The sequence below is a fragment of the Copadichromis virginalis genome, linkage group LG10, assembly GCF_057382275.1.
Source record: "Copadichromis virginalis isolate Kocher_CV1m ecotype Utaka linkage group LG10, C_Virginalis_male_GT1.1, whole genome shotgun sequence".
In the NCBI taxonomy this organism is placed as follows: domain Eukaryota; kingdom Metazoa; phylum Chordata; class Actinopteri; order Cichliformes; family Cichlidae; genus Copadichromis; species Copadichromis virginalis.
Window position 1 is genome coordinate 14246496 of NC_140627.1, and position 25584 is coordinate 14272079.

The 25584-nt window shown below is 40.5% G+C and overlaps 1 protein-coding gene across 1 annotated transcript in view; it reads left to right on the forward strand.

Annotated features, from left to right (window-relative positions):
- The first annotated feature begins 1275 nt into the window (after positions 1-1275).
- LOC146700034 (sodium/potassium/calcium exchanger 3) overlaps positions 1276-25584 on the forward strand; it is a 29844-nt gene continuing 5535 nt past the window's right edge. The window contains exons 1-12 of the mRNA XM_085470033.1: positions 1276-1737; positions 8296-8412; positions 19053-19129; positions 19305-19379; positions 19479-19563; positions 19999-20102; positions 20515-20589; positions 20679-20704; positions 24383-24436; positions 24542-24684; positions 24779-24945; positions 25022-25259. Coding sequence (XP_085326159.1) covers positions 1635-1737; positions 8296-8412; positions 19053-19129; positions 19305-19379; positions 19479-19563; positions 19999-20102; positions 20515-20589; positions 20679-20704; positions 24383-24436; positions 24542-24684; positions 24779-24945; positions 25022-25259 — 1264 coding nt within the window. The 5' untranslated portion in view covers positions 1276-1634. The remainder of the gene's footprint in view (positions 1738-8295; positions 8413-19052; positions 19130-19304; positions 19380-19478; positions 19564-19998; positions 20103-20514; positions 20590-20678; positions 20705-24382; positions 24437-24541; positions 24685-24778; positions 24946-25021; positions 25260-25584) is intronic.

A 25584-nucleotide genomic window follows, 5' to 3' on the forward strand; every position in this document is an offset into this window, starting at 1 on the left:
TTCCACTTTATCCTTTTTCTCCTCACTTCAAGCCTCATCTCCTGAGCTGAAGACAGAGCTCTAATACACAAAAATGTGCATAAACATGTTTATTCATTCCCAATATTGTTGCAGTTGCTTGCAACCTTGATGTATCTGGACAGCTGACAATGAGCTGGCTAGACAACGACAACAGCTGGTTATAAGTTAGCACTAAATGTTAACTTATATAAGTTAGCCTAACAACTAATGTTAGGCTTGAGTGTCATAAAAAAGGACACTTTCCCTCTAATAAACAGTTTGATTATATTCTCACATCTTAAGAGAGTTTATTCACTAAGTATTCAAGTCTGAAAATGTTATATCCACTTCAAAGAAGGCTAACAGCAGCTAACAGCAGCAAAAACTGCAGCGCTTACTAACAGAAAAAGATGTCCTCAACAACTGACCTCAGTATTGCTGCCACTGATCAGAAGGGAACTTATTTGACTAATTGAGTTGTATCGGACTCCTTTCACAAAGATTTACATCCTCCTAGCGTAAATAGACATGGACACTGGCTGAATAAACAGCAGACCTAAAGCCTACATTCACGAGATTTGTTTTTTCTAGAGCGACTACAGTAGATAAGATTATGTAACTGAACTGAGAGGAAAACAGAATTCAGTTGACTGCAATCTGCAATCTACTGACATCTAGTGGTGAAATTTTCCACACTGTACCTTTAAAGAAAAATAATTGAATGTACTGAATATGCGATGTGTTTGTTTCTTCACTTGTTATTATTAGAATGTGTTAAATTTGTTGTAACTTCTGCTGCTCTCTTTGCCAGGTCTCTCTTTAAAAAGAGATGCACTAAGGTCAGGTTATCTTCTGTTTTAAGGTTGTTGTTTTTTTTGCACATTTCAAATTATAAACAAGTACAAGAAAGAAAATATTTAGAGCCGCTTCAAGGTTCCCTGGATGTGAAAGCGATTATTTAAAATACTGTAACGCATTCGGCTCCAGTTTCCATCATTCCCCGCTTTGCACCCCTGTAATTAGGTGAACCAGGTGCGCTCAGCCAATCAGGTGTAGACAGAGCATTGCCCCAGGGGAAGTTAAATCATACAGTTCTTCTGGAGAGGTGTCCGTCACACCTTGCAGTGTTTTTCTTTAATAAGCCACAGCTTGCAGCTCGGAAAAGTGGAAATATCAACCACATGTCATCTGCTCGACATCGGCTGCGTTTGTCGTCGCCTGGTGGCCGCACGGGGGAAGCCCACAGCGTGAGCAGACAGGCAGAGTGAAGGCACACAGGGCTCAGAGCATGTCGCCTCCTGTTGCTGCAGCTCACTGTGGGATCTGCTGTCGACCTTTCACACTGTACACATGAAGGCGGAAAGCTTTTTTGCGCCTCTCCTCGCTATGTGCGACCCGGACCTTTGGATGAGTTTACCAGCAAAACGTCTCCTCTGAGCCTGGAGGGGGGAAAATAAAAAAAAACGGGTTTGTCGTTTGCGGGGATTTTCTTTTTTTGACACAACTTGTCAGAGAAGTCGTTTTCTGCTCCTGCTACTGCTGGCGGTTTGTTCGGAGCTTCTTGCGGTGTAAAAGTGTGAAACAAGTAAAAGAGAGCAACAGATGTTTCTGGTGGATATGCGGCCGGCTGAGGAATGAAAGCAGCAGCGAGGCACCGGCGGCCCTTCCAGCGGTTCTGCTGCTGTGGAGTCGGGCTGGTCGCCGTCATTTGGCTCGCGCAGGTCATCCAGGCACCAGGTGAGACCTTAATATAGACACAGAGGCTGAGCGCGCCTGCGTGCGTCTACTCTATAAATCCGTACAAATATCAGCTGTAGGATATCTCGTAAGATTGAAATAAAATGTAAAACACATTCTTTCTCTTCACATTCGCAGTATAATGAATCTGACTTTCCACGCATGTGTGTTTGCTCTCAAGAATGAGAAATGCCGCTGCTGTGCCCACTTAGATGCTAAATTATTATTATCTCGTTCTTATATAAAGATTTATGATGATTAATTCTCTGCATCCTGGCAGTGAGGAGGAGAAACCAGAAGGAAATTGTTTAAAAACGCGCACACACGCACTTAGATGTGTATTAAGGTAGTGCTTCTCTCAACTAAAGCCACATGAAACTAGTAGAAACGCTGCATAATTCATGTGTTTGTCTTCGAGAAAAAATAAAGATGTATGTATTACATATGTATACCTGTGGTACAGCTGCAGATGCACGTGTGTAGAAATACATGTACATTATTCCAACACTTAACGGTGATGAATAAGTAGGAGAGCAGGCAGGTGCGCACTGGATTGATTGTCAAGTCACCCTGAGGGAAGGTGACAGTTTGATGATTACATAAAGCAGTGACAAACTGTGGCATGTTTAAATCCAATCACTGCGGATAAGGTCACTTATGGGTTGGGCGTTCAATTTATATTACATCTTCATCTCTGAAGAATTACTGTATACAACAGGGCATGTTTAATTTTTTGGGGCATATTTGCCTTATCCCCAAATAGACCGCCTGCCCTGTTAGTGTCCTCCTGTTCCCGAAAGCGGCGAACATGGTTTTCAGTGGAGTGTTGTTAATTAATAGTTAAATTAATCAAATTTGTCTCGGTTCGTTTCTTTTGGCAACATGTGACATAACTCATATCCCCTAGGACTGATGCCTGCAGCCTCCAGGGTAAAATAAACTTACATCTATAAAAGGACATGTAGTGAAGGAAATGTCACATAAGTAACCGGCTTTATAATTTGTGTATACACACACACACACACACACACACACCTCCATCTTTATGTGCTTCCGTCTCCTTAAAACACAACCCCTCTAAGATTATGCGACACTTCCAGTTGTATTAGTAGCCGCTAAGTTAGATGCGTTATTCTCATCTAACAGCATTGCACCTAAAGGCATCACCCCACCCCCTCACCCTTGTCCTCCTCCAGCTCATCATCATCCCCTCATCGCCTTTGCTGATGTGATCCCTCGCTGTCACGCACACTCATCAGCACCAGCATCACCAACTGCGTTGCACCCCTCTGCCACCCTTTGTTCAGATAAATATTTGAATAGGTGAACTTTTTGTTCCATCACTAGTGTTTTGTTTTTTTTTTACCTTTGGGCTTCATCCCAGTAGCACAGGACATCCTTGGTGGAAGAGTGTCCTTCTGAATGAGCCGTGTCATTAATATTTATACTTCACCTTTAAATTATGAGTGTGCCCATCAGCTCTGAAGAGGGTTTCCGAACTGAGACCAAGGCTGCTCAACTTAAAACCATATAAAAGCACAAAGCGCTGGGCAAAGCATGTGTCCTGCTGTTTGTAATGATGACAGGCAGGTTACTCTCACAATAGTTGGAAAATATTACACATACTGTAGCATCCTGAATACCACTGCTCCGTTAACCATTTATGGATGTGTAGCTCTGTTACTATCAGTCTGATACTGGGGTGGGGAAAAGAGAAGCTTTACATTAAGGATTGGGAGAATGCATTACAATCCAAAGCAAACTGTTGTCAAGTATTTCTGTGCAAAATCATGTTTACTGTGATTTTTGCCAAAGAAAAAGATTAATGGTAAAATATTCATTGTTTTTAAGCAATGCAAAACACAAGAAACACCCTTCGGACACCAATATTACCACATGAGCAAGACACTTCCAACATGGGAGCTCATCTCAGTTTCTGGGAAGATGTAAAAAAGCTTAGCAGGTTTAGTGAACGTTAATCTTTTTCACATTTTTCTGTCAACTTTGCAGAAGTAAACATAATATGAAAGCAAAGTACACACATGGCTGTACCAATACTGCAAATTTATATAACCAGCAGATATGAGGCAACTTTGGGATCATTTGGAGCTGTGTTTGCGTCTACCTGATAAAATTCAGCGTATATGTGAACTTTTAATAGTACCAAGTTTCTGTAAAGTGAAACACACATTTTGCCCATGTTGCTGGGCATCTACCGCACGTTCGCAGATGAACCCACGGCTGATAAGAGCACTGAGAATCAACCAATCAATTTTTTTAAAGCTGCATAAACCTGACAAAATGCTCCCGAGTCCCTCCACATGAAATCTTCATGCTTTTCCTTAAACATCTGCATGAAGATTACAGTGACACATCCACGTATGTAGATCTCGAAAGATTGAACAGCTCAAGTATTTGGATCTTTTACGTAAGTAAAGGTAGCAGTACTACAGTGTAAACACAGATAGTAATGTTGCTGCTCACACAAAATAACGGTGACATTTTAGGATAGGAACATTGTGCACACGTCCAGATGCCTGTCGTTGAGGTACGTAGAAAGGTTTGGCACGTGTTCTTCTGTTATAAAAAATACTCATCATCCATGATTTGTTCCTAACTGTCCGACTCTAAAATGTCTCCACACTTGTTTTAAATGTTTGATTTGGTATTGTCTGCACTCAGATGTTAATCAAAATGTGGCTGAGGTATAATTCAGGTCAAATTTAATGTTTATCAGCTCTTTGTTTAGCGACACAGGACACTTACTAAATGTGCAGTGTGAATGTCAAAGAGACCCAGAGGACTACAGTGTTATCTATGTGGAAACATGGCAGTGTTTCTGTGTAGATAACAGTGTTTCCATGAGAAGATTGGACTGCAGATTCCCCCCCCCCCACACACACACACACACACAGACGTTTTACCTGTATTGCTACCTTTTGAGGATTTCACTGTCAGGCACATTTAATACTGCAGACTGCTGTCTGTCTGGCCTTGTGGAGGCAGTGAAGGTGTTTGGGGTTCGATCTCAAGAAGCCAGCCTGTCAGTCATTGTGTGATTGATGGCATCAAATGTCTTGTTTCCGCCAAAGATGGCGATACTACTAGGTTTTCAGAGAGGAAAAGAAGATGGCGTAGGGCCTTGTTCATCTGTATCTTAAATAACACATTGTTGTTTCAAGTCAGACAAAGGGAGGAAAAAAGAAGCTTTAAAGGTTTGTATGGTAGTTAGACCATTAATCCCAGTTTAGCACAAGTTACAAAAAGATTCCGAATATTTGATTTCTTCATCACATTAAGACTAAAAACAAAAGTAAACAAAAGAAATCATAAATTATGCGGACATAACTTGCTTGGACCTTCCCACAGTCTGCACTGCCATACAGTGAGTTATGACCAAAATTATGTATTTAAAGGTTATGTGTTTATACTGGGCCATTTCTCAGCAGGATTAAGGTATTTCCATTCAAACACCTCATTTCTTGTTCCATCAGCTTTCATCACTGATCAGTCTGGTTCCTTATTCCTTTGTTTACATGTAAATGTTACTAACAACTTTACTGTTACAGTAGATAATACTGTAACAGTAAAGTTGTCCAAATTTGACACCATTGATCATTAAGGTAAAAAGCACCTTCACACTGCGTTCTTAATGCGTGGAAAGTGTGTGCATGTGTAATTTCTGTTACAAAACTTGTAACTTCAAGGATGTCTTTAAAAAAACGTTTAAAAAAAATGAAACACTGGAATATTGAGGTTTAGCACCTTAGAAAACTTTACAATATAGTGCATTGAAAACTCTGTCCATGTAGTTGGAATGTGAAAATCTAAAGTGATAAATTCAGAGGCTAAATCATTTTTTAATCAGTGTTTGTTTGATTTAAAGTTAGAAAAAAAATTGGTTTTAGTTATATGAATGCTTATATTTAAAGTTATATGCGCTCATTGGCTGCTTTGTTAGGTTCACCCATTCAACTGCTTGTCGGCCAATCACATGACACCAACTCAGTGTACTTAGAATGCTTTGAAAAAGAGAAAGTATCCAGCGAGCTGCAGGTCTCTGGGCTAAAATACCCTGTTGATCTCAGAGGTCAGAGGAGAATGACCAGATTAACTCAAATAACTGCTTGTTACAACCAAGGTATGCAGAAGAGCATCTCTGAACACGCAACACATTAAACCTTGAAGCAGCTAGGCTACGGTAGAAGACCACAGCACATGCCACTCATGTCAGCTACAAACAAAAACACTAAGGCTACAACTCACACACAGGCTCACCAGAATTGGACAGCAGAAGATTAGAAAAGTGTTGCATGGTCTGATGAGTCTCAATTTTCTGCTGCCACATTCAGATGGTAGGATAAACCTGAAAACATGGATCTATCCTGCCTTGTATATCAACAGATCGTGCTGCTGGTTGTGGTGTAATGTAGTGGGAAATATTTTCCTATCACACTCTGGGCCCGCTTCTTATTGTTTAAACACCACAGAGTACTGTTGCTGCACACGTCCATCCCTTTATGACCACAGTGTACCCTCCTGTGTACCATCACGTACAGTGTATATAAGATTTCTGTAGTTACTGGACATTACACCAGCCTAATAAAAGGTCTATTTTTAGTTCATTTGTTTGCATTTGGTACCTCAGCACTCCTACACTCCATAACTCGTGACACTTTTGTTAGACCTGATTGTTTTATGATGTGCGTTTGATTTGATGCCCTAGTAAACTACTTAGCAGGGTAGATTTTGAAGCTTGCTTAATTATTATTGATTTGATGATTTTAAAAGCATACTTTTATAAAGAATTATTGACCATGTACATCTTTTTTCCTATAATATAAACCTATGTAAAATTCATAGGTTTTTCTTCAAGGTTTATCTAACCTGGCTAATCAACCTTGTGTATCATCCTGTATTCTTCCAGCAAAATAATGCGCTGTGTCACTAAGCTCAGATAATCTCAAAGTGGTTTCCTGAACATGACAATGAGTTCAGTGTACTCAAATGGCCTCCACAGTCACCAGATATTAATCCAATATAGCACCTTTGGGATGTGGAGGAGCAAGCAATGAATAAGCAGCTGTGTGGCTAAAATCTCAGAGGAATGTTTCCAACACCTTGTTGAATCTATTTATGAAGACAAAAGGGAATCCAACCCAATACCAGCGAGGTGTTTCTAATAAAGTGGCGAGTGAGTGTATTTTTCCCCACACTGGAAGCTATTGCTTATTCAGTGTTAAAGATAAAACTGATATTTGCTTTCTGGTAAGGAGGTGTGACAGTGTTTCGATTAATCAACAGACAAATTAATTAGTTCGGCTTTTAAAATATCTACTCTTCAAAACCCAGATATATGATACAGTTAGTCAAACAGCCATGATGTGTGCAGATCATAGCATGTTGAGATTACAGGAATAAACATCACGTATTTATGTCTCCGTTTTTTAATGAGCTAAAATGTTGGTTTAGGCATTTATAGATGTGTCCCAGTGAGACATGTGAAACGCGGTACAGAGCCATCTGTGGCAGAAACCTATTTGAATTTCACACGAGGCGAGCTCCTCTTGATACCTCAACATGAAAGCCTTCACGTCTCTTCTCAGCCTCGACCGCTGCCCTCGTGAAATGGGCTCATTGAGCTGTAAGGTACAAAGGGACACGACAGCACCCGGCAATCACGAAATGCATCAGAGGCAGACGCCGAGAGGCCTCATAATAAAAGGACGGCGTGTAGTAGAGAGCGTAATAACTCCCTCGCTATCTTCTCAGCCTGTAGTGGAAAGCTCTCAGTGGGTGGTGGTGGAGAAGGAGATCTGTATATATATATATATTTATATATATATTTTTTTCCATATATATAGATTGTAGAGGCAGATTTATCTGATGGGACTTATTCAGCTGTCGCTCTGCCAAAGCTATAAAAGGAAACCCACACATTTCAACTGTTGAGGAATAAAATACACAACAGAAATAGACACTGTAAAGATTTCAGCACTGATGGCTGAGAAATAGTGAACATGCTGTTATCTCCCACAGACAGAAACACAACGCTACAGTGTGATTATTTATTTATTTGTTTTTTGCTAGACCCCCCCAAAAAACCCTCACATTGGAAATTACAGTAAGATTGCTTGTCCAGCGTTCGAATTCGTCAATACAGAAAAAAAATGATGGTGTTGGTAAAAATGAACAGTTTTTAGGCAGCACACACACAGCTCTGAGAAATTGCGACAGGTATTTTAATTCAGCTAATTATTTTCGTTATGACCTCTGATTATTTAGTTTTAATTTTGGTTTTTAAAAATCCAGTAATTGTTACAGGTGAGAGATGTAAACCAGCAAGTGTTTGACATTTTTGCTTGAAAAGATCAATAAGCAGTTTGTCCTGTCGTCGGCTAATTAAAGAAACAATCCATCAACATGCAGTGCAAAACATTAGTGAGAATAGTTTTTGGTATTGACTCTAAATCAAAGCACCTTCTGAATCTGGAGTCCTGTGAGGCCTGTTCATTTGGCTGCTTTTGCACTAAAATGGCTCGTGTTGTTTTGCAACAGAGACAGAGTCTTTGGGGTTTCAGCCAGGCGTGAATGGTGAGACGCTACAATGGACACGAAGGTTAATGCAGGAGAACTCAGACAACCAGAGCCTGGATCTGGATCAGCCCCGAGCAGGTGAGTCACCATTCTTTTCCTAAATAGATGCCGCTTGTTTCTCCAGGACACACCAGCAAGCTCCACAACACTGTCTGTACTTCCTTCCACTTATTCCACGTAGATAATGCCTTAAAAAAAACCCTATATGCTCTGTAACAGTGAATTTTTACATTTTCTTAAAACTGAAATAAAACAGTTTTATACACTGAGGCAGTCATTAGTTAGGAATATAGAGAGCAAGCTATGCTGTCTGATTGTGTATGAGGGCGCCCGCCCCACCTGAACAGTGACCACCACCACCTCTGATTCTCCTGCTCCCTGGAATTCCCACTTTTCCACCTGCAGGTGCATATTTGTATTGGCAACTGGATCTCCTAAGATGAAGTAGCAGGGAGCCAAAACTTGTAGGAAGTACAGGTTGTTGGCATTTATTGTAATTTGTTCAAACAAAAACATGGCTTTTCAATGAGCTGTGTGCCAGCACATGATTCTACGCACCACAGTTCAAGTCATCTGAGACAAATGTTCTCCCAGACTTCTTGGGATGTTACAGTTGTGCTCTGTGTTGAAAGTGTGACCCCCTCTTTTGGTGTGGACACTCCCTGATCTTTCAGGTGCAAGTTTGAACCCTGTGTTGAAGTCACAGGAGGTCAGAAGAGGACTTCAAGGAAGCAACCCACAGTGGAGGCTGTGTGTTACTGCAAAAGCCAAATTTATTTGGGGTTACGGATTTTGTTTGGTTATTTACAGGCACAGTCTCTGATCTGATTTATAGTGTGGTTCAGCAGTTATTGCCTGACGGGAGTTCTTATGTATTTGTGTATGTGTGTGTGTGTGTGTGTGTGTGTGTGTGTGTGTGTGTGTGTGTGTGTGTGTGTGTACGCAGGTAAAAAAAAGAAGTCTACTAGAGATGTGCTTCTCCCCTGCAGGTGAACTGAAAGGTCACACAGAGTAGGCATTGTGTTTGCTGTCATGAGTGTGTAGTTTGTGTGTCAAGCTCATGCACTGAAAAGAGGAGATGGATGAAGCCCATAAGAAGACCGGCAGAGTGAAGATCCGATTAGATTTTCTGAGGTAGTCTGTCTCTAACAAATGCCCAGTTACTTTCTTTGCTTCCTTAGCTTTGGTCGGCCCTGAACGCTTCGGATGGATTCTAACTGCCCTTCATGAAATTATTACTGAGACATGCAGCCGCTGAGCAGCCGTAATGGGACTTCTGCTTCTCTGGTTCTCAGGCTGATTAGCTGGCTGGCTGACATGAGCTGCATTCATCACAGCTGACACTTTTATTATTAAAAATTCAGATCGGAGAGGAAATCTCTTCATTGTTGTGCGGGGAGAATAGCACAGAGTAGATAAAATAATACGGCTGCTCAATGAAAAATCTGTTGCCCTTCTGATAGAATACAATTGAGTATCTCTGTATCATTTGCATTCCCTCTATGGCTGTTCTAATATTAGGCTGTCAGTCACAATTCTGTATTGTATGCAAACTGAACAGTTATTGTTGGAAGCTGAGGACAAAATTTCAAGCTTGGTCTTTGGGCAAGTTATGCTAATAATATTCCATGCAAATGGCCTGCCAAGACCACACTCCTCACTAAATGCCACCCAAAACCTGTTCTGCCTAATCTGGATGTGCAGCTTAAAAATACAGAAACACAGTACAGGGACATGAGTATTGGGCCACACCTCTTCATCTTTGAATTCAGGCGTCATTGCCACAGGTGTATAGGGTCAAGCACCTGGTCATGCAGTCTGCCTTCACAAACGTTTGCAGAAGAACGAGTTGTTGTTAAAGAGCTCACTGAATTTGAGCGTGTTGCTGTAATAGGATGCCACAGTTACAACAAGTGAGTTTGTGAAATTTCTTCTCTCCTTGCCCGAGGAGTTCAAGCGCTCCTCGGGTAATGACATCTGCACAAAACCTGTGCCGACCAGGGGCAAGACTGCTCCTCTGAAGCCATGTTGAAACACCTCTAAGCAGCAATTCGGGAAATTATTTTGAAGCAGTAATTTAAGATAAAAACAATATACCACCAATCATCGTCTATTTATTTTAGAATGTCTCTGCAAATCCACAATAAGTGCAAAATCTCATCTTAAATAACCCGTCGGTATTTATAGCCTCCAGATTGATAGTTAACCATGCCTTCATCCCAGGCTGTCAGAATTAATCAACGCCGCCAGGAGACACGCACCCATCATTTTACATATAAGGAAAAAAATGATTTTAATTGATTTTTTTTTCTGTTGCGTGATGATGAAAACAGATATACAGGTGAGATACAGCTAGCTCACTGTCCCTCAGTCTGCCACACACCACAGCAGAGGTGCTCATACTTCGCACTCCTGAGATAAAATAATGAGATTCGTTGTATCTCCACCCCAGTGCTCCATTTGTAACCAGTTTTATGTTTTTTTTAATCTGATGACACATGACCTTTATTGAGTTCCTGGCTGCAAACAGATTTCCCTCATTATCTCTTAAAAAGGCACAAGTGCACATGGGGAAGCTGTGCTAATAGACTGGAGACATGAAGATGTAAAAAGGCTGGACAGGTAGTATAAGGCACAGCAGTGAGCACGGCCCGAGCCTCAGGTTGCAGTCCTTCTCAGCCGGCCGCTTGACAGCGATTGCATAATCTGGAGTGTGATTAAAAACCCTGCCCTGGACCTCGGGGGATATTATCTCGGGGATTGCACAGTAACGTTCAGCCCTCCGGCTCTCTTTTCATCCCTCTGCTTCTTAGCAAGATGGAGACGGTGTGATCCGGCTTCAGCTGACAAGCCTCGAGGAGACTGTGGTTGCTAGGCAACTGAATGCTAAATTTTGAAACCCAGACAATTCAGTCTTTCAAGCATTAAAAGTGCAAAGAGCTAAAAATAGACAGCTGGCCTCGGGTGGGGGTTTAGGGTTCAAAGAATCCAAACGATGTAAATGAAGTAAATGGCTCAGGGTGCGTTGTTGTCGAGGTTTGTTATGTTTGTTTTGGCAAGCAACAGTCGGCTTAGAATAGTATTTTTCCACAGCCATTTTTGGAGAGTTTTTTTTCAAGAGGGAGGAAGTGTTGAGAAAGAAAAACTGGCTGATAATCCAACTCAAATTGTCTTCGAATGGTCCTGGACTGTTATCAGGGCGCTTACATTATACAGTCGCTAATGAAACTGGAGAAGAAGCTTTGCAAAACAGCAGATATGGGTCCTTGTTCCAGTTCATATTCTGTCCATTAAATACTCAGCGTTTTAGGGCTGAAAGTATGTTTATCACATTCTCCTTTAAAAGGAGCTGTTTATGTTTCAAATCAAATTTGCATGTATCCCTTCAAGTCTGCAGAGCCATTTATCCATCTGGAGTGCTCTTGAAGTTGCTCAGTTTTGGAGATGTTGACTGCAAGAAAGTTGTCTCCTTACATTATTTGAAACTTGGTAGATACTTACAGGCATATTTACATTCTCACATGAATACTGTGTAAGTATATTCGATTGTACACCATAACTGCTTACTTATATACATGCTTAATTACTTACATACTTACTGGCATATATAATGGATTAATAGCTTACTTACATGCTTACTTACACAGATACATACATAGTTAGATGCCTACTTACATATATACATGGATGCTTGCATACTTGCTGAAATACATACTTAACCCTTTGAAGCCTGAAACACGAAATAATAATTCTAATTTTTTTAATTCTAGTTTAAAAAATATATATGAATGAGTTTTCATTTGTAGTATATTTGCTACATCAAGCATTTTCTGACGCATTGTAAAACATGCAGTGTACACGTACACTGCACGTTGTAGGAACAAGGAACAAGGAACCATGTCGGTTTTTGGGGGAGAAAAAAAATTACATTGATGATAGAAGTGTCATGAAGTCTCAGAAACAAAAACCCATGTATCAAATATGGTGTACTTGGCTTTAAAAGGGTTATTTTCGTACTTGAATATTACATATAGTGACATACTTACTTATTTGCTTGTTTACTTGCTTCATTAATGTCAAGAAAAGTTATCATATTTCCTTTCATAAAAGCAGTACCTACCTAGTACCTAAAAAAAACAAACACTCAGTCCTTGTTAGCAGCTTTGTGTCTTTGTGCTGAGCTACAATCACCAACCATAGGAAGTGTGCAGTGAGCTAACAGTGCTGCTCAGCTCAGAGGAACTCACAGGGCTCTAGACTAACCTTCTGCCACAGTTGCATTGGTGCGCCCAACTTTATTAACTGCATTGCTTAACCCCACTGTTTTACATGTTCACTATTCGCTGTCCATACAGACAAGATTGATTTATAAATGATTAACTAACAATCTTGTCAACACAAAGTTCTTTATTTGGAGCACAGTTCTAAAAGAAAGATAAGTTACTCAAAAAGTGCTTGTGCTTAAAGTGTGTTGGCACTCTTTGGCAATATTGTAGACAATGTTAAACTCACATCGGCCTCCTCTGACGACCTCTTCTCACCAGCGCTGAAAGGCAGCGGGGAGAGGGGACTCTTGCATTTATCATGGCATTTAATGTGTTTTCTGGACACACTGTGCTTTTTCAGCGTTCAGAGGTTGATGGCTCCGTGTCAGAGCACTGGCTATGAATTTCAGACGGATCAGGGCTTAACTTAACGAAAAAGTCATCTTTTCTCATTACCCACAGCTACATCCACTTCTGTCGGGCCTAGGCTACATAAACACAAAACGAGGACCCAAGGCATCAGAAACTGTGAGTTCTCGGCCTTCAGCACCGATGGTGTGTCCGTGTACGTGCCGTTGGGTGAGAAAGCCGCCATCTCACTGATTCTGATGCGTCGGGTCCGCGCTTTGATTTTATGTCTTTGTGCAGAATCCGTTTACCCGCTCTCATTTGATGTTTTAGCTGTTTGGTGGTTGTTGAAATAGTTTTGTGAGCTTTAACCTGAGATTCTGGCGTTTCTGGCAAAATACATATATAATTAAAAGTGGATTCAGGATTTTATGATTCGATATCGCTTTATTCAAGCTACTCACCTCTCTCTATCCACCTGCACTTTCAAACGAACACTAATGTAGAACTACAGGAATATATTGACCGCGGCCAATCAGAGAGGTCCCACGCCTTTTATCTCTGATTTGTTTAGACCACGATATGGGTATAATGTGTGTTTGTTGTTGACCACACGGAGACTTTCCGAGTTGCGAAGACAAGGTGCAATCTAGGACTTTTTTAGTCGCATCATTGAGAAATTAGGTCGCATATGCAGCCAAAGAGGGCTCTAGAGTGCACTAGAGCCCTCTTTGCATCCTGTAACAAACACATGCCTCCCATAGATAGATGCTGAGTTCTTCACAGTGATGTGGTTGGCTGGTATAGTAGTGCGGAAAGAAAATGGCTCATATATGAAACTGCTCACGTAATGGTTTTACATTTTAGGTCTTCTTTCGAGTTTAGTAACTAGGTCATGATTTCTGGAAAGTCACTGCTGCAGTTTCTCAAACACTTTTTGATGGTTTGAGCACAACAATGTGAATACCATTTACTTTTACTGTAGAGAAGCAAAAGCCACCATCTCTATGCAATGGATAAAATGTACTAAGACCACATTTTACTGTGGGGGTTGACCGGTGTTCTTTTAAAATGACTGATTAATGAGTTTTGTGTTTCTCCTTTGAGTTTATTGTCTTGCTAATGATGCATCGTGTTGTAGTTTTATTGAGCGAACGTACACCCCACAGTTTTCTTTTGTTCTCTGTTATCAGAACAGCGTAAAATGATGTTCAGTGTTTATTGATGCGAAAGGTGGTTGTTGGAGCTTGAAGCCTGCTGCTGTTTCATCAGTTTTGCATTCAATCTGCCTCAAAGGAAAGGGAATCAAAGAACAAATGCATAATTGAATTTACACTACACACCTGGATAAAATATTTATTTTTCTGATTTCTCATGAAAAATGCAGCTGTTTTGCAGAGTTCTCTTTCTCGCGCTCTCTTTGTTTGTGTGTGTGTGTGTGTGTGTGTGTGAGAGAGAGAGAGAGAGAGAGAGAGAGAGTGAAAGAGAGGGCAAGAGACTATACGCCAGTGCCAGTCTGGTTGGTGCATGATATGACTTTACTCAATATGCTTGTCAATACCGTAGCTTGACTCCAGGACGCCCTGCAGACTTACAGATCGATAACATTATCCTATACCGCCCACTCTCCATCCATCGAATCTGCTGAAGCTCCATGGAGGTTTGATTTCTAAAACCTGCAGAATTTGCTCGGCACTGACCTTATGCTTCAAGATCTAATCTGCAGCATGGCCTGTTTTTGATCTGGAGCGAGATAAAATACACATTCAAGAAACAATCTGTCCTCTCACACTGCAGATTTAAAAATAGACTAAGGTTGTCATCTGATATCGTTATGCTGTAAAGTAGCAACTGGTTGATTCGTCCATTCAGTTTGAAATGGAAACATTATTTTATAATGGCTATAAGTCTTGTGGAGGACTCAACTAAAAGCTAATAAAGTTTTATGCTGTAGATTTTCAGTGCGTTGAGAATGGAAGCAGACACATTAGGGTCAACTTGCACTTGTTTCTTTACAAACATGCTAAACCATACCTCCTGGTTTTTATTGTGCTTTAGAGTTAATCTTTAAAATTTATGTGCTGACCTTTTTCTTTAGCGACTTATTTTCAGCTATAAATGATTGCGTTTTCCTTCTATGCCAGTCTCACACTGACAAACTTCAACAAAGCAAAAAATACAACAGCAACTGTTGCTTTAAGGTCAGCATAAATCTCACTGGATAGTCTAGAGCACACAAAGAGTGATGAGTAGATTCATGGCACACAATCAGAGCGTACACCTGTCAGCCACAAGATTAAAACCATCAGTTTTATAGTGTTCAGACAGATTGGCTACGGGAACCTCTGGGGGTGGGGTGGATGGTGGACCAGATCTACCAGTTCTTTTAGGTTCTGTGTTTTGTAGAGTGGCCGGCCATGTGTGGCCAGGAGGTTAGACACCCTAAAAAATGATCTGACTCTGCTGGTGCCGCCCTGCTCTGTCAGCAGTTTGTAGTGTGATAGGGTACATTGTCCTATGAGACAAGGCTGCTGCCATCAGGGAGCACAATTTGGGTGTTTTGGTTTTTAGTTAAACTAAGATCCAGATAAATGCCCAAACCCAAAGTCTGAAGTTGCTGCTCATATGTGGTGTATATAACAGGGGGAAAAATCCTTTGCAAAAAAAGGTTCCAGGTCTTGAATGACCAGCATATCATCAAGTTATTGTTAGTCAGCATACATAGCTCATCTAAATCCTCAGTTGTGTTTTTTTGTTTGTTAATGTGAACAATTTATGTATTTGTATTTATACTGAAATTTGAATTGTCCACCCATAGCATATCATTTGCATTTGTGCATCTGAAAGTAGAGAAATGTTTTGTTGATATGAGCAGTTTCTAATTTGCACATAATCTAAATGATACTCGTCATCTGATATTTCCAATTGGCACAGATCTTGAAACACGTTTGGTGATTAAACATATTTTTGTCATTAAATTGTATCCAGTACAACATATATTTATTATTTCTATAATGTATTGGCCCCTGTTAATATTTTGGAATGATTTGTTTCTCTGATGCGTTGTCCTTTGGACTAGAGGAGAAAGAATGTCCAAAATACACATGTAATTTTTTTAGTTTACAATTTATCACTTGGATTTTATAGAAATAGATGCATACTCAAGGAGATACCTCACTTTATTGAAACATCCTTAATCAAACAGTCATTTATTAATGTTAGTAATACGGTAATGACTTTTTTCCGGTAAAAATTTATATATTTGTTTACTTCAGAAACATCTTGGTGTAGCACAAATAGTAAGGAAACTTGTTGCAGGGTTATTTCTTTGTTGTAGCAATGCTCCTTGGCAATAAATATTATACCATTGGAACACCTGTTCATTTTCCTTTAAATTGAGCCACTTTTAGAAAAAGAAAAATGCGTTTAAGGGTTGAGCAGCAGGGTTGAGCAGCAGAGTTGAGCGTGAGGGTTACGCCCATTAAAAACTTGGCAAATCTTCTCTGTCAATGCCAAACTGCTTATTCTGATATTGACTCTTAATTGGTGTCATGTTTATTGAAGAATCTTCACCAGCTTGAAGTTCCCCTGTGGCACGGGCCCTTTTTAAAAACAGTCAGACATGATATGCTTGGAGTAGACACCAACTAACCACAGGGTCCATGCTCACAGGTGCTGACAATCAGCCTTGATTGGAGCCTGATTGTCAGCACCTGTGGTACCAGAAGCTCAAAAGAAGTGTCAATAGCAGAATAAGCTGAAGATTTGGGTTTTTTTATGGGCAAAACCCACATGCTCAACTCTGCTGCTTAACCCAGAAATGTGGCTCTGTTTAACAGGAAATAAACTTCCCAACCGTAAAAGATTTATTACCAAGATGCATTTTTACAACAAAGAAATAATCAGCCAAACACAAATCTCCTTACTTTTTACACTATGTTTATGTACCAGACTTTACAGTTTCATTCATGTTTGTCTTCTGAAAGGTTTAGCTAAAAGAGTTTGTCTATATATCAGTCAGTTTGATTTATAGAGCAATTTTATCCCTAAAGACATGGCTATTGACAGCATTTTCAGGTTTAACTTATTTACGGTGTTTAATAAACCCTTTGAATCTAATATGCCAACAAAATGTAACAAACTACCAACCCACTACATTTCTGTTTAGCAAAAAGGAATAAGTTAATTTTATACCCTACTTAGCTGTAAAGTATTACAAAAGCTGTTTGGTTGTGCTAGTTCAGGCTGTGAAGAAGTCCTTCCTGTCAGCAGTACAATGCATACTCGTGTTTCTGACAGTCTGTCACTTTACCAGCAACCATACAGCGAACTGAACAGATCTGAAGAGAGTCTGTTCTTTAGCAGTGCTGCTTGTGGAGGAGTGCAACAAAGATAAGTGAGCTGCTGTGAACACTGTGACCGACAGAACTGGATCAGAGGTGAATGAGCTGTGGGAGCTTCTTGTGATGCTGGCAATAAAAAACACCCAGAGAAATGATATATAGACTATATATATTCTCAGAGTAACCGCACACCAGCACTGCTGTCCACATGTTCCCGAGTGATTAGTAAACTTGTGACTTTACTGCTCTGACGGCGCAGCTGGCTCAAATCCCCTGATTGGGAAAGTTGCAGATGTGCGATCATCTTCGACCCTCTGGTGTTTCCGTTTGTGGCCTTGCACTGTGAGACCACAGCGTAAGATTCTTGGCAAAAGCACATTCAGCAACCTTGAGGAAGCCAGTAGACTGTTTGTGTCTCTTTGTATCTGTGTGCCGTGCCCCCTCCTCCCCCCGCTCTCTCAGACCTCTCCTGAGGGTTTGTTAGGAAAAATAAATATTTTTAGACATTACAGTCCAGAGCTGCTGTCACTTTTTTTTTCTTTCCTTTTTTCATAAACCCTAACCATGGGAAACACATATTCACCTCCCCTTTTCTCACTGCTCTCTCAGTTGCCTTGCCTATGGCTTCCTACTGCCACCCATCAGAAAAAAGCTGCCCCCGGGGAGCAGGTCGCCATAGTAACTACCTTCACCAGAGCAACCCCTCAAAGGGTCCATCTGAGCTACATGTTGAAGCCCCTTCGTTTCCATCCTAATCTGAGAGTTTGTGTGTTAGCACACATGTCCGACAGCTGACAGGCCGCTTGAGAAGGTGCATGAGGAACTGCTTCAAATCCAGCCTCTTTCATTCGTCAGATTGGGTGACAGAAAGTTTACGTGCTAAACCTTGACAGTTTATTGGACGAGCTGTGCCCCGCAGTAACAGCTGGACCACAAAGGAGCTTTTTTACCTCAGCCCGTCCACAAACTCATCTCGCCTCTTAAAAACCATGCACAAGAAGCAGTTCGTGGCACAACAGCAAAAATGCGGAAACGTCACTGCACAAACATTTATCTTTTCAAACTGAACAAATTTCTGTCCCCTTCTTCGGGACCATATGGCCTCCTCCTCCTCTCGATCTCTGCCGCCGCAGAGTCAAAGATCAAATCTCATATCCCTGATCACAGGGGACCCTCTTTTAATCCATGCAATCTGTTGTTCGGTTTCCATGCAGCCGAGGTGCAGCGTGTATCGTGGCGGCTACGCTGTGCTTATTGTGTGCTTGTCGACCCGCTGTTGTCTCACAGAGCAGAAGGGCTATTAATAGCTTCATGCTCCCCAGTAGTTTACATTCATCCAGCTCGGCTCAGAGTTGTAAATTGGAGCTGTACCACACACTCAAGGCTTTCTTTCGCAGTGTCGAGGGAACAGAGGGGAGCTAAGCTGTCATTAACAGTTCTTTTTTCCCCCTTTTTTTTTCTTTAAACTCAAGGGAGGACAGGAAGCAGCTGCCAGTTTCACTTCCACCTCACTTCCTGTCTCATTTGGCACTGCAAAACGAACACTGGGTCTCTGTGATGCTGCAGTTTGTAGCTTGTCTGTCAGAGATCTTACCTGAAATTGGTGATGATGATGATAAAATTATATATTCATTTAAAACGTGTTTACAAATGATGATTAATAAAAATAGTCTTCTGGGTTTTTTTCTTTCTGTTTTTTGTTTTGTTTGCAGGTTTCAGTTTTTAGTTGGCATTTATTTAATAAAACGTGTGTACCTTGCAGCCATCCATGAGTTTCCAGAGGACATCTTCACCAAGGAGCAGAGGAAGAATGGGGCCGTGTGTCTCCATGCACTCTGTGTGAGTATTTCTTGCAATGTTGCCTCAAATCTGCACATTTTCCTCTCCATTTATAACCCTGAGTCATGATGCTGACACTTGACATCAATACAGAATAAACGCACACAACAGGACGACATATATAGCTGGTTTATGTTATGTAAAGGCAAAGTGTGTATGGGTCCCTCTCTTCCAGGCCATCTACATGTTCTACGCTCTGGCAATTGTCTGTGATGACTACTTTGTTCCTTCCCTGGAGAAAATATCTGAGGTGAGGAAAACCAGCCCCAGCTGGCCTTCAGATATAAATTTATTGTTTTAAAATATTATTATCGGACTATTCAAACTGTTTTTTAATTTAATTTTCCAGAACCTTCAGCTCAGTGAAGATGTAGCCGGGGCCACATTTATGGCTGCTGGAAGCTCAGCTCCAGAGCTTTTCACCTCTCTCATTGGTTAGTAACCCAGCTAGTCTTAACCAAGTAGCAGCTCTTTCCATTCAGAGAGAGCATGACAACATTTGTTTTCACTGCTTGTCATCAGATTGAATGAGAAAAAGTGATGTTTGTCAGCAGACCGTGCCAAAACCTGGTGAAGTGGAGCATGGGTAAAGAATGGCTTAACTTTCAAAATAAAGCAAAGCTTTTGGGAGAGGATTGGCTCTCTTCAATGCTCTCGTTGTTTCAAAGGTCCTGATCTAAGTAGGTACCGGACATATCCAGGAGATGTCAGCAGAGTCCAGTTTAAAGCAACACAAAGATTTTTCTTAGTAGTTCATATTTTAGCTTGTGGATTCTCATCTGGGGTTTACAAGGATAAACAGCCCCTAAAAACACGGAATGACAGACAGATTTTATCTGACGTCAGAGAAATCCTCTGCACTTTTTCAGGTGTCTTCATCACTAAAGGTGACGTTGGCGTCGGCACAATCGTGGGCTCAGCTGTCTTCAACATCCTGGTCATAATTGGTTTGAGTGGAATCTTTGCAGGCCAGGTAGATTAAACTTGTGACTCTTACTCACATCTTACAGCCAGATGTTTGTCACATGTGGTGTAACTTTTCTTTTTCCATGCTTGTTTAAAGGGAAACTGTTGTGCTTTTAGATATTGCTACAGTGGTGATGTGTTTGTTAAACATTATTAAAGTTTCAAATGAGCTCAGACTGCTTTAAAGGCTCAGTCTTCCACAGTTTTTTCCACTCCACTGCCAAACAGAGGGGTTTAGTCTGAGCGCGGTCATCTCAGGACAAAGCAACTTATCAAACTGGTGTAAAGAACCTTCATTTAATCTGGCTTTGAAATTAATAAAATGTAATAGAAGACATTGCAATAGAAGAAACCTGTTCATGCGCAGCTCTGAATAATGAATAATAAAATATTGTAACACGAGTATCTGTTCTCCACAGACAGTGGTTCTGACATGGTGGTCTCTCTTTAGAGATTCCTCCTACTACATCCTGTCAGTACTGACTCTCATCATGGTGAGATACACATTTAAACAATAAAGAGTAGTTCCTCTGAGCTCCGTGTCATCCTTTTTGCTTTTAAACTGTCTTTTCTTTCTCCTTAGGTCATCTATGATGCCACAGTTGTCTGGTGAGTCCACACAGCTTTTTCATTTTTAAAGGTTGTTTTAAGAAATTTTTAACTCCCTGTTTTTTTTGTGTGAGCCAGTACTTTACACTGTTTTCACTGCTTGTATAAATGAGCTCAGTTTGAGACTCGGCGTGTTTAAAAAGTCTGTCAGGAATCGGATTAAATGGGTTGGATTGCAACAGGAGCTGACGTTCCTGTTGACATGATTTTATTCCTCGTTTGCGGTTTACTGATGACGAGAATTGTAAATGTCACAAAAAATGAATTTAAAGCGCATTCTTTCATGCTCTAAATGATGTCACAACCTCATTCCTCAAGTGATTTGTATTACTTTTTATTATTAGTAATGGCAGCGTTATAGCTGTGATAACGGACTGTGGTAAATCAATATGTTTCTGATTTATTCTTGAAAAATAGTAACATCTGAACAAATATTTCTAATCAGAGGCAGGAAAGGAAAATGTTAGTAAATTAATTTTGATTGATTTCCTTTGGAGGTTTATGCCATCAGTGGCACTCATTTCAGTCATTTGCAGCTTATTTGTAAGATTGATTTGATACTGGTTGTTAGATTGATTTCTTTTGTGTAACTCTTCCTTTACAGCTGGTTTTTTTCCCGCTCTGGATGCCTACTTCTCTTCCCGAGACCTTTAGAGTAAAAGAGCTTTCCATTGTTCACTGTGTTGGGATTTTATTGAAAGGGTAGATTTATTCAAGGATCTAATGTCCACTGTGGTGCTGAATTCCTTCGTGATATATAGCAGGCTGTTTATTGAGTCCCAAACCGAGGCCATCTTGGTGTATTTTACCTCACCGCTGTTTGCAGCTGCGTCTTTTACTGTCAGTCCTGTTTGTTGGTACGGATTGTATTTGAACTTGTTCACTGGCATCCTAGTGCTCAAAGTAGTTCAGAAAGGACAGAGCAGACTGCAGCACACTGAACTTATTGTGCTTTCTGTGTCCATTTCACTGTTGTCAGTCATAGCTTTATTTATTCACAAATCAGGGAAAGTAGAAGTAACTTTATCCAATATAAAATAATTTACTGTTATCCTTCTCAATTAAACAAAATGGGTTTAATTAAGGATGCTATATGCTGGGAATGTAAGACAAAAAGAGGCACTTATGTGCATGCACGCGAGTGTGCAAAGGTTTTTCTGTTTTGAAGACATCTTTACGATTGTTGAAGTGTGATTTGCCTAGATCACCAACACTGTGTCTCCTTGGAGACAGTGGTGTCATGCCACAGCTGAATAAGTATGCAGCGGGCCTATTGAGGGTCGGGTTAGGGATTCGTGCCTGACTAATTCTCAGGTTTTGGAAAGAATCTCAAACTGTGACAGTGAAAATGTGGCAGCGATGTGGAGAAGTTATGTTGTGAAGGCTTAGCTGTAAAAAATAGAGATGGCCAAGGAGCAATGGGACAGTTTCAGTCAATTCATATTCAAAGACAAAGAGAAAACATGCATAACCTGAAGTGAACTGGACAGTGTGTACTAGACGTTTAGATGCTTATTTTAAAAATTGCTTTGTATGACTCAATCTGTGACAGTGTTTCTGAACTGCCTTGTTTTGTGTTGATGTTTTTATATATATTTCAACTACATTTATATCCCTATATAAGAAAATCATTCACAAAACACTTCACTTCTCTTTGACCTTTATGGGAAAAGCCATGAGGTCAAGGAAAGATATGAAGGGGAATTCATAAGGACTTAGCAAAAGAGAAATGCAGTGTTAGGATGACTAATTGAGATTAGTTGCTGGTCTTCTCTACTCATATGTTCTTGTACTTTATTTTGTATGCATTTTTTTTTTATCCAAGTTACGATCTTCTCCACCTTCATGTTGTAATGTTCATAGCTCATGTGTGGGTTTAAGAACCTGTTGAAGGTTCAGATTGAAAACATTTTTATTAGTTTCGAGAAAGTTGATTCACTTTATCCAGATTTAATGTTTTCAGTGGGAGAAACTTTTCATCGCTCAACGAAGAAGCAGAAGCTGCAGTCAGGTGAACAGAATTAACTTTATCAGGGTATCTTTCCCTGGATGAGTGAGCATGCTTGAGACATATCAGCAGAGTATGGCAATGGAAATGGAAAATAGGTTGGATGTTTGTTTGCACACTCCATCACTTTGGATTGCAATTTAATAAATGATGCCCAAGTGTCTCCTCTGCTAAAGGAGGCATTACAGGAAGCACTGAAGTACCCCTTCTTAGTATTTAGAAGATCTGCTACTGTCATGGCCACTGTCCAGATGCTTCTGGGATACCTCACTGAGTTTGGAATCTCTCTGAGCAAAACTGACTACTCAACTACAAACTATAAGAGACTATAAGAAGTTGGTTCAGGGCGCTCCTATGTTACTGAGTTCAAATGACAGTCTGTAGGTAAAATCTGGATGATAATGGACTTTTAAAGCCATGTTTTTGGTGGTTTCTGGTAATTCAGAGGTTCAGAATACAAAGGTGACTTTCATTATGGGCATCTGATCAAAGTGTTGGAAATGAATAAAAGCCTGAATTTACAGTTAAAAGCTTAAATTTGCAAAATTCCATCCATCCATTCTAAATAAATACATAAATTATAGTTATAAATATTCAAACAAAAGGGGAAACATAAAAGATAAATGTGTCCCACATTTCTATCTTTAAAAAAAGATTAAATAAATAAATACATTTCAAGACTGAACTGCTACACTGTGACAGAGTGAAACTGTGAATAAAAGGTGACCAACGAAGAACACAAACCAATCAGTGAAGAGGAGGAAGTGTGGTCAAGAGAACTGGATAGACTTAAGCTGTTTCTGTTTAATTAAATTATCCTAACTAAACAAAGCGATCCAGGGTCATTCTCAATTTATCAAGAGACTTTTCACGCTGAGGAAAACAAAAATTCAGGGAATTCTTATTAGGAATTCTGGAGAGTTTGAGGTCAATACTGTCATTAGTTTTCTAAAAAAAAAAAAAAAAAAAGAAGAAGAAGAACTTGGGGATGGGGATGAAAGTAGGAGTGATTATAGATGCTTTCATAGCATTTTATTCAGCAGGGATATTTAAATTCCATCATAAAAAATGGCTCGACTGCTTGAATTTGGTCCTCGGTTTTTAATATCACTTAATACTAAGACTGTGGCTCTGATAATATGGACTCCCTGGAGTGTAGTTAACATAGAAAGTTTGGCATCTCTGGCAGCAGGTTTTGAGGTCTGTAGAAACCACAGAGTTTTATTACAGCTTGAGATTTTTTTTAAAGAGTTAAAGCAAGTGAAGGATTTCAGGGATATTAAAGGTGGAATAAAACACACACAACATGTTCATCTGAAAATAGTGTGATAGTCCTCCTCGGGTACGAAATCTCTCTTTTTCAAAGTTTCCATAAGTATTATATGAAGTATTTGTAAAGGTGTTTTCTCCATCATTTTCCCAATATGAATAAAAAAAATAGTCACGTTATTGTTCACATTTGAAATACAGATGGAATAACCCCCCAGAAAAATGCAGTGTGCAGCATTACGAGCTCAATCTTAGCCTTAGGTCCTCTGCTAATTGGAAGGCTGATGGTTCAATCCCTGACTGCTCCAGTCTTTGGGCAGGATACTGAACCCCAAGTTGTTCCCAATGCACACTGATTCTGTGAAGGTCAGACTCACATAAACGTTCTGCTCACTGTGCAGGTGGGAGTCCTTACTGCTAATGACGATGTATGGAATCTACATTATCATCATGAAGTAAGTTTCCTGAAGACAAAACCTCCTCATCAGTCAGTAAAGCTCCATATGTGTGAGTTGTAAGAATACTTGGATGGTGTAAGATGGTGGTTTGCTCTGTCACAGGTTCAACTCCCAGATTTTTGTGTTTGTGACACGTCGGTTGAGGAGCATCAGGCCGTGCTGCCTCCGATCAGAAGAACGGCGAGACAACAAGTTGGGAGAAGACACCTCGGCGTGTAACACATCTATGGTGCTTCTCAACAAAGGTTTGTTTTTGTTTTGTTTTTTTAAATGACTTGTCGAGTGTGAATGAAGTAGTTTTATATGTTGTGCTTTTCATTGGCAACATCTCATACACAGGCCAAGCCCATGGTCAGGAGGCTTCTCCAGTCGTCATGGTAGATGAGCTTCTCATCCTCAACCCTCACAAACTGTCATTCTCAGAGGCCGGCCTGCGGATTATGATCACCCCCCACTTCTCACCCCGCACCAGGCTCTCCATGGCCGGACGCATGCTCATCAGTGAGGTATTTAATGCTCACATACTGTGACGCACTCGCGCACAAGAAAAAAAAAATTCTAAATGATCTTTTTCGACCGCAGAGACAGAGACTGCTCCGTATTTCAAAAAATCAACGGGACGTTGAGGCCGGACCCGGGTCAAGAGGGGGGTCCACCAGCAACAGTCTGAAGAGGACAGCCTCCTGCAGTCTGGAGAACGGAGGCGGGAGACCCGGCATGGTCGACACAGAGTCAGGAGACAAGCCAGGGGCCGAGGTGTGCCAGCAAGAAGATGAAGATGACGATGAAGATGGGATTTTCAGTCCAGTGCGCATTCCAGGTGAGGAATGTATATTTTAGACTGTATAATCAAAACAGATACATAAGATGAGCTAGAATAGGGCTAGGACATTTGCTTCCTTTTCAAAAAGCAAATGTTCAATTCCGTTAACACCAAATCACGACAACAGTTGCCTCACTTTATATTGTAAGCTAAAGACGCTACAATGATAACTCGGTATTATTAGTAACATAGTAACAATAATATAGAGTCAGACGATCCACTATGAGCAAGCACTTTGGCAACAGTGGGAAGGATAAACTCCCTTTTAACAGGTAGAGACCTCCAGTAGAGCCAGGCTCAGGTCGGGGTGGCCATCTGAGCT